The sequence below is a fragment of the Dermacentor andersoni genome, chromosome 4 (assembly GCF_023375885.2).
Source record: "Dermacentor andersoni chromosome 4, qqDerAnde1_hic_scaffold, whole genome shotgun sequence".
Taxonomy (NCBI): domain Eukaryota; kingdom Metazoa; phylum Arthropoda; class Arachnida; order Ixodida; family Ixodidae; genus Dermacentor; species Dermacentor andersoni.
In genome coordinates, this window is record NC_092817.1 from 121,276,741 (window position 1) to 121,286,475 (window position 9,735).

The 9,735-nt window shown below is 45.8% G+C and overlaps 1 protein-coding gene across 1 annotated transcript in view; it reads right to left on the bottom strand.

Moving 5' to 3' along the window:
- Positions 1-9,735, bottom strand: part of LOC126537554 (DNA damage-regulated autophagy modulator protein 1-like) — an 18,934-nt gene extending 9,199 nt beyond the window's left edge. Inside the window, exons 1-4 of the mRNA XM_050184664.3 lie at positions 9,135-9,735; positions 3,904-3,971; positions 2,000-2,142; positions 574-642 (exon numbers count right to left, since the gene is read on the bottom strand). Of these exons, the coding sequence (XP_050040621.1) occupies positions 574-642; positions 2,000-2,142; positions 3,904-3,971; positions 9,135-9,259 (405 nt within the window). The 5' untranslated portion in view covers positions 9,260-9,735. The remainder of the gene's footprint in view (positions 1-573; positions 643-1,999; positions 2,143-3,903; positions 3,972-9,134) is intronic.

The window sequence follows — 9,735 nt, forward strand, 5'->3', positions numbered from 1 at the left end:
CTGTGAAATGTGATAGTCACACCGCAGATTAACAAACTTCAAAATTCGTTACGTCAATGCTGAGACAATGCAAACATTCTACTTCGATGTTTCTCCTTTGTCTTGGCGTTCCTTGGCCAAAACTGGCCATTGTGCAATTAAAACACGTCAATCAATCAATTGCTAAATCAATCAGCGAATCATCTTTTCGCACGCAGTCTTTTTTGTGGCCCAAGTGACTCTTTCCCCTATATTATCACCGCGATTAGGCCGCTGTGAGTGGTGGATGAAAAGAAAGGCGGAATGTAGTGTATTGACAGTTTTGAAAACGTCTTTTGTAATTGGTAGCCGTACTAGCCTTTGGCTATAGGACCACACCGATAGTGCGTACCTTGTCAATAAGAATGATTAAGAATAATAAAGAAAGAATAAGAAAGAAAGAAGGAAAAGCTATATCCACCTGGCATGTCGCCGTTGCAGTTATATAGAGATACATATACACACATGCCGTGCGCGCACACACAGACCACAAATGTCGGGAGTTTTCTCCTACAGCTGCAGAGCAAGCCGAAGAAGCAAATAACAAGCTCTTACTTGGTAAGCGAACATCCCGAAGAAAAGGACGTTTGCGGCGACTGAATGAACCGTCGGAATGTCTGCCACCTGGAAACGGTTGTATATGCATAAGATGATAATTTCGTGCCCGGAAGCACTCTGCATAAAAATGAACAGTGAACGTCAAAATGAAAAGTATTCAATGGTTAAGCTGGCCTGGCAAGTCGCACTTGTGCAATTACAAATATATTCATGTGTTAGCGTGAGGAATATTTCGTATGTCAGATAGTACAAAAATACGAAAGACGGGTAGCGAAGCAGCTTAAAATTGCATCTGCCAGATATCCGCGATTTCAAAAGCTTTCACAACGTTGGTTCTTTATTGCTAAAAAAGATTACTGCCAGAAAATGAATAACGGCTCAACCTGGCACCTTTTGTGATATTCTCCCTTGCGGAAATATTCAAATCTGCGAAAGTATTATATAGGGTCGTGACGTAACAATGACTTCACACTTACATACTTACTTTCCTACTTCATTCCAACATCACAAGATGTTTTACTTCATCACTTCGCCTCAAACATCACTTGATTGTTATAGCATAAAATTTAATATCGGTAGTTCAGCTCTCAACACTCAATGTTGTAGCTATTCGACTGTGCTTATTACACGTTACAGTGAGATTTGGTAAAGTATTCGACGAATAAAAAAACAGCTTCTGTTAAAGGCAGTTGAGGTGGGGGAGGGGCCATTTCTCTGCTGTAAACACCGGAACACCCTCACTTAAGGCCGGTACCTGAACTATTCCCTGGCAGAAATGGCGTCCTCAGAATTCGGTGCTCCCAGGGATCAACCTCCAAAATATAGAGCAGATAAAAACGCTGCTTAAATTCTGTTATAATATTAGAACTGGCGTACTGATATTGGCGTGGCCGGTGACCGAAAGCATTCCACCATATGAAGCAATCAGTCTTTCCCTTACGTACCCCTTCAAAGGTCCCAACGTCCTTCTGTCTTTTTTTTTTTTTTTTTTTGTGTGCGACTGGTTAAGCTTCTTGTTATGAGCGTCACTGCATCTGCCAGATACTTTCTGCTTTTTCGACACTGACTCTTCCATTGCAACGTGTCAATAATGCGACACCTTCTCTGCCTTTCTTTCGCTAACCAATCGAACTGCTTTCGCTGCAGCACAAAACAGCATAACTGACGTTAAGTGTGGCACTCTCGTAATCACAAGGCTAAAGCCTGCCAAGGATAAAGCTGGCCGCATTATCTCGATCTATAGCAGTTTTGCGCGCTACTTATTTTCCATTAGCCTGCAGTAAATTCGCAAGCAGTAAAATGATGCAACAAAGACGCAGCTAGAAAACTTTTACTATACACGCGACCCTGAACTCAATGCGTCCGGAAGCTTGTCTTAAACTGCGGCACACGAGTGTTGCAATGTTAGACACGTGGTACTTACCGGAAATGACGCCACAGTGGCCATTCCCACGAAGGAAACGAGAGCAACGATGGCGGAGGCACCGTTCATGGCATCCAGCTTCTTACTGACACTGGCGTTGAACGAACGGACGGTCTGGTAGCGAACCAGGACGCACTGCAGCCCTGGGGTATACACAGATCAAGATAAGCGTTGTACTGGAGCATTCGGGTACTTTTCGATCGCTTTTATAGACCGTTTTTTCGTAGGCGCCGCCATATTGTGAACGCAGTGGCGCCGCCTATGAGCAGCGCCATACTGGCTTGGGTGAAAGCGGTCTTTTGCATGGCAGGTATACGCTCGGTGGTAGGTTCTGGCGTTTGTTTTCGCGGTCGTGCGGTCTGCTTAGTATGACGTGCGTCTTATACGTGGTAAACCGTCCTGTGAGACATGCTGAAGTGGTTTAAGGCGTCATGGCCGGAATTTCTGCTGGCGTTGAGGTGGATGGAACACGCAGCGCGATGTGTGCGCGTATATTTGAGCCTACAATCAGCCTCGGAGATCAATTGCATATTTCTGCATGTTCCAATCACTAATGTGACCTTATTGCAGTATTATCCTCTATTTCTAGGCTGCGGTTTAGGAGCCATGACACATACGCGCGACTGTAACAGCGTGGGTACCGTTCTGCTACGATAGGAGCTGTGCTGTTATACTTTGACAAGCATTCAAACTGTTCGCTGCAGGTTACACTGCGTGACTACTTGGTTCGATGGATGAGGTTTCCACCTATGAATAAAATAGTTTTGGCTAGTAATAGCATCATACCTTACAGTCTGAATTAAGCTTGTCCAGCAAAGCGACTGTTTACGAACTGCGCGAGCGTCCTAAGCAGTAGTAGATGCTGGATTACAGATATCTTTGTTCTATATAGCGCATGGTTCAAGCATACGGCATCAGCGGTTATATATTTATAAACGTTGTGCGGCGTTAGCCCGTTTTCTCTTGCTTTTTAGAGAAAGAGGATGATAACCGAATTTTTTTTCGGTTGTGTTCGTTCAGTTCTCTACGACGCACTCACACGTATTAGGGAAATCTTGCGCTCAAAAATAGCCATCGCATTCTTTTTATGCGAACCCTCTCATATATTATATGGCTGTATACAGGCCAAAAGGGCAATGCCGAAGCACACAGCTTATATATATATATGTATCGTGCTGGCTCACCGACCGCAGTGATCGCTGTGTTGAGCAGCGCCATGGGCCACATGCAGCAAGGCTAGCGTAGACATATGGTAATTTCAAGCATGCTAGACTTGAAATGCGTGAGAACGATGCCAGTGAATCACAAATATTTGATAGCGCTGGCCGCTCAGATATTTCGTGGTTGCCTTAGGTTGGCCGTGCACAGCACGCGCTCTTATGTTTTACTCCCTACGCCAATCGATCAGACAGTGAGCTGATTTACCATTTAATGCTGGTAATACAGACACGCCGGTTTCCTTTGTTGAAATAAAATCGATATAAGCAAAATAGTAAAGAACACATACATGCACAGCGACTGATAATGCACGTACACCGCGGCTGATTATGCGCGTCACATTTTTGCGCCCCCAAGACATAATTCCGCCTACAGTAGTTACCGATGCACCGAAAGGCTTCCCTGACGACCTTATATGAACGAACATGGCGTAAATTTCACAAAGTAAGATCTAAAACATCTCGAAATCGTTCCGCAGCACGTGACAGCAATACTTTCAAGCAGCGCCGCGCCGGATCGCCCAAGCCAGAGAGGAGGAAAGGCTCTCCGCGCGCCCTATCCTCCTCGCCCGATGAAATGGTCTATAGGCAGATAGCAATAAACAACGAAAAAAACTAACAGTACTCGAATTTCGAGGTGCCTTGGTAAGTACTTGCTGCATGCAAAAGTGACACTTGTCTGCTCACCAAATGTGGCCGAAACGAAGAGGCACAGCGAGAAGAAACCGCTCTGCGGAGGGTCCGTGCCAGCTTCGCTGCAATAAATTAAGAACACGTTCATTTTACTACATGCCGCTTGGCGTTCGCATTCGATAAGACGCACGCAAGCGCATGCATAGCCTCTGAGATCGCGTGGCGTGACAGTAAGACGACGGTCGCGTTAAGGACGGTCGTATGGCGGCATGGCATGATTTCCACGCCGGCCGTTCAACGCGAGCTTACGACATGGGAATTGCTGTGTTCTAAATAGCTAAAAAGCGAGAGAAACACGCGATCGTGACGTCATGAACGACTACGTGTTATACAGTGTAAGTGATTGTGGCTATGTCACGCGGTGTATGTTAAAACGACGATGGCATTTCTACTCCGACGGAGAAATGTTAGAACATGACTAAATTGGACGATCCCGAAGTCGGTACAACGTCGCAGTTTCCAAGTAGCGTAGGCTGCTGCGAGAAAATCACTGAGAAAAGTAGACCGGTCCGGGATATATTGCAGTGTAGCACGGCACGTCAAAGCGCGAAGTGTCAACGAAAGAAGAGGAAGTGACAAGAGGCGCACGGGCCGACTGTTACACAAAAAGCTGGCTTTGGAACGAGAGAAACATGCGCGCGATAGCAAGCATGTGCTATCGGACCATTAGTAAAGTTCTTTGTCTGTCTGTCTATCGTAGCCTAAGTTTCAAGTAAGGCTCGCCTCGCACACCTTACACCTGTGCGGGCATTACTAAGATGCATACGCTTTTTTCACACGCTGCTCTTGAAAGCCTTATGTATACAACTCGCGTTGCCCTAAAACACACGTCTGAGTCGTTTCAGGAGAAATGCATTGGCGTTCGTTCCAGTTACTTGTGTGCTTAAGTGCATGAGACGTCGTTTTTTTTTACAATTTAACTGGAACGCCGATACATTTCTCCGCAAAGTTCGGAAATTTATATCGCGAAACTGGTGTCATCCTGAAAATTCGTTCCAAGCGCATCCGCCTTGCGAGCTCCACGGCTAGAATTTGTAAATTGCAATATGGGCCAATAATGTTATTAGTTAAAAACTTAATTACTGAATTTTTATTTATTGGTCGATTTTGTATCTAAATTTCTTGTGCGAGTATTGTCCGCCGCTTCGAGTAGGCCAGCTTATCAACTAGAATTGGGATATATGGCACAGGCAAATCTTATAAAAGATTTCTGAAAGTGTTCGCCGAAACGCCCTGTATATATCCCGTATAAGCCGTGCACCATCACGCTCGTGATTTTCCCTGTCACTTGTATCCTTCTCTTTCGTGTTCTCCGCTGGTATGCCGACCAAGAATCGGTAAATGGTTGTTTATCTGAAAAAATAACCAAGGGTTATGATGCAGGCATGACTCAGACCATTTGTTGTTTAGCCCTATCACTCCGAGCTGGAAACCGCGTGCTGACGGCGCAGTTGACCCAGGTTCGTCGCACCGAGCAGTGTCCTCGTATCGCAGAGAACAATCGACACCTGCACCCTTGGACGGGAAACGCGTTGCATGCGTCACGTGCAGGGCTAACACCAGTCTCGTGAATAACACTCTGTAATCAGTTCCTGGCAGTCGCACAATCTTTTCGGGCTGGAACATGCCAGAAGCAACGAACCACAAACTTTAACGTTAGTGTGACCAAGTGACGCTCACGTTTATTGTTTGAAGCTCCGTCCATCTCCGCCTCTACGACCTATTTGAACGTCGAGAAAACCGTTAAATACATAGAATACTGCTATCTCCGATGACCATGGATTTGCAAAGACCAATGCAGCGCAAGATAGCGTGTTGTGCAGCTGAAATATTTCCATCAAAGGGATCCACTGAGTTTTTATTTGCTGACAATGCTCACTCAAAGGCGTGTACAAGTCTTGCACACTAAAAAAGTGTCACCATCGTGAAGTATTTCACATCTACAGAATTGTGCGGCAAGGCGTCGCAGTCGTCATAGAAAAAAAAAACTTAGCCATTGGACTGAATACTTCAGCCATTTCTGGCATCTTACCATAACTATTGTTGTCATAAATGATTCGCTCTTTCAGGGAAAAAAAACGAAATATTTGTTAGAGGTAGCTATGCTAGCTACTTATGAGGTGGACTTCTTCACATAAAGAACAACACTTGTTAGCAACACCGATAAAGAGAAAAACGTTGAGCTTCCCATTAAACATAGTGATGTCTCCTATAAAACAGAAGTGCTTGATACTATTTCTGGCAGTGAAACTATTCTCCATTAGCAAAAAATGCCATGCGTCCAGAGCCTATCGTCCCACTCTTTGCTTTGCGGCCGCTATTTTGAACAAGCATACTAATAGCATCTCCATATGTAGAAATCGCGACTGAAGGGTTTATAAAAACCTCATCAGAGACATATGTCTTATTTCTATTGAATCTAGCCCAGGTTTATTATTCCCCCTCAACATATCATATATATGGGGACAGAGAGAATGGTATAACTCAGCTTAGAACTACAGAAAATTGAGTTAGTTGGTATGGATTCATCGTGAAAGAATTCATCGTTGATTGTGCTATATAACTAAGCTTAGAACTACAGAAAATTGAGATAGTTGGTATCGATTCATCGTGAAAGAATTCATCGTTGAATGTGCTATCTGGTTCTGTTCTCTTTTGTCTGTGTCTGCACGCCTTACCTTCTTTCATGATATAATTAAATGACGACTCGAGGCCTGTTTGGGGAAGTGCAATAAAGATAAATATAACACACTCGTTGAAATGTCAACGTCACCCCTTACGAATATGACGTCATGCAGCTTCGTGCCTATGCTTCAAAATGGCGAATGCTTGGGACGCATGGAAGATGGAAATAAACCAGGAGGGAGCGTTACGTCAGCGCAGCCAGCCTTGGCGAGCTAACTCTCCGTGAAGCCATTCTCTCGGCTTTTGTCCTCGAAAGGACGGCCCACCACGTGACCTCCGAGTCCCAGCGTAGTGGCCGAGAATGTTTGGTTCCAGGTAGTATTCAATCTACATGCACTTCTTCGGCGGTTCTGCTTGCACAGCGCGAACCACGCCGCGGCAGGAACGAACCGGGAGCACTAACTAAAGCGTAGCGCGCGCTCTGACGTAACGATCACGTGTTGGGCTGGCTCGTTTGTCTTCAATCTTGTCACGCAATGCTCCCTCCTAGTATTATTTTCCTTCCTCCATGTTGGAACGGCGTATGCGTAGCAACTTGAAAACAGCAGTGTTGAAACAGAACGAAGGCAAGAACGACAGGACGAGGCACCGTGTACCGCGTGTTTCTGCGACGGCTCTCAAGTTAACAGAAGTACCGGGTTCGAGAAAAATATATATATTCTTACCGACAGAACTTTGTAGCCGTGGTTGACATCATAATTTGCGCGGCAATCGCCGGTACAATTATATACAAAAGTTCATAAACTTTAACAACAATTACTTTAGAGGACTACTGCAGAATAGACGACATTCAGTACTCATCAAAGCAAATCATTTTTGCTAGAAAACTCTGCGCCTCGCACTAGATTAGAGAAATACGGACTGGAAATGTGTGGCCCGTAAGCACGAAACTTACAATCCATCCTCTCCATATAGGTACAGAGACGTCTGACTTTTTCAAGGAGGGAACGCGGTTTTGCTGGAATTCATCCAACGTTTTCTTTAACAACCATAACCGCATTCTGGGCTGCTTGCTTCCCACGAGGTCACAAAAGCATTTAGGTCAAATATATTGCGCTGTAAAAGTGCCTATGAAGGAAGTCAATAAAATATAAACAAAAACGTGCGTTCCAAGAGTCGTTTCGGGATTTTCAGTGTTAGTACTGTAACAATGAATGTTAAGAGTCATTACTGCTGGTCATAATAATGTTACTGATTTTGTGGACGAGAAATGCGGAGAGCCTATATACTGTAAACACGCTGTCAAGGCGAACTGAGCGCCATGTAGAGGACGCGGCAATCTGCCGTCGCTATGCCCACTACAGTGCAAGACCTTCGTCATCACCAGGCAAGAATAAAACCTTCATAACGCGCTCATGTAAAACGTGACTACGACAACGTTTGGATCGATGTACAGTCTGTGAAAAGCGCAAACTGCTTAAAATGATTCTATGCGTTTCAGTTCTTGTAAAAGTACAGTGATCTTCGAGAAGAAAAAAAAACAAGCTAAAACAAATACCGTGAAAACTGACAAATTCAGTTGCGAAGTACTCATGGTTAACATATTGAGGCACGTCACGTTGGCTGCAACAGTACCAACTCGTAGAAAGATACTAAAAGCCGAAAGACAATGTCTTGGCTTGAAGTTATCCGAACCGCGAGGCTATTAACGCGCTACAGTGCACATTGAGAACGACTGGGTCTGTATTGACGCTTTTGACTGCGTGACGGTGTTCCTGCGCGCGCACGTGTTGCACGCCGTTGTTCCTTTCTCTCCCATATTCATTGTTCCTTCACCTAGCATAGCGTAGCTAACCTAACGCTCTTCTCGTCACCGTATTTGACTTACCACTTTATTTTCCGTGGAATCTGCTTCCTTGTTTAGCCATCACGGCGTTACAGCCGTCTATTCTGACTGGTAAACTTGTCGCAAGGGCTGCCAATTTCGCAATACTGAATCGTGACCACTTGCACGAGTCTGCGTATGTCCACTATAAGTAAACATTGCTACGTGCAAAGCAGTTCAAAAGTTGACCGTGGTGCCAGTCTTCGATGAAAGCCGTAATAACGTAGCTTTTGATGCAAGTTCCACCATAAGGCACCCACTCACTACACAGATCAGCCATGCGTTGCGATGACTCTGAACACGCGATTCTGCAATGAAGATAAACTGTACACCCGACAAATGCAACCATGTCAAGTGCAAATATATAGAAGAGACACCGTACACTTGTATTCGATTCGTTATTCAAATGTATTGAATGTTCACACAACCCTGCTGTTTTGTAACATATCTCACGCAACATTAAGATACCGAGTAAACGGTACAATTTTAGTAGCAACTTGCTAGCAACTGTTTTTTACTGGATGCACGAAAAGCTTGCGCCATTTTCTTGCGCGCCTCACTGACCATTGACAACAATCGCACTAACCTCCCGGGCGAGCGTTAGCATCACGCCCGTGTCAGAACACTCGACCAGCGTTAGGGTGACTTGTTATCAAACTTCCCTCGAACGCGCCTATTTTTTCACCACGCGCAAGTTTCTAGTTCGACAACTCACCTGACAAAGGGAAGATAAGGCGTGACATCGCCGCGCGCAATGGCCCACACGAACGTCAGCAGAGCCCCGCCGGCGAGCGCCACGCCGAACACCAGCGGTATCCACCCGACTCCGACGTGCCTCATGGTCGCGTTCCTAACCACGGGTTGGCCGACAGCCACACACACACACACTCGAGTGGATCCTCCGCGAACGCTCTTCCGGGTGGGAACACGCTGAGTACTCTTGGATGGATTATCCGCCGTCAGCGTAAACGCCCACCGTCTCCATGTGCTCCGAACCAAGCAAACTTGAAACGCAATCACTGCGCGACAGTGACTGCTAGCGCCGCAGTTCAGAGAGCGGATCAAACGACGCCTGAATAAACAACGACTGTGAAACTCCGCGTTGGAAACGCGACACGCACGCAGCTATGGTACGCCTTCGCTTCAGTTGTGCTACAGTTGGTGGTCGCCTTCGTCGTCTCGTTCCCACGCTGCCAACGGTGATTTCTAGAAGCCTGTCGAAGCGCCGCATATAGCCGGGGCCGTGACGCCGTAGGATGCAGAATGGATCCTATGAATCCGCGGTTCTCCAACGCGTGTGCTGCCGGTCACTTGCG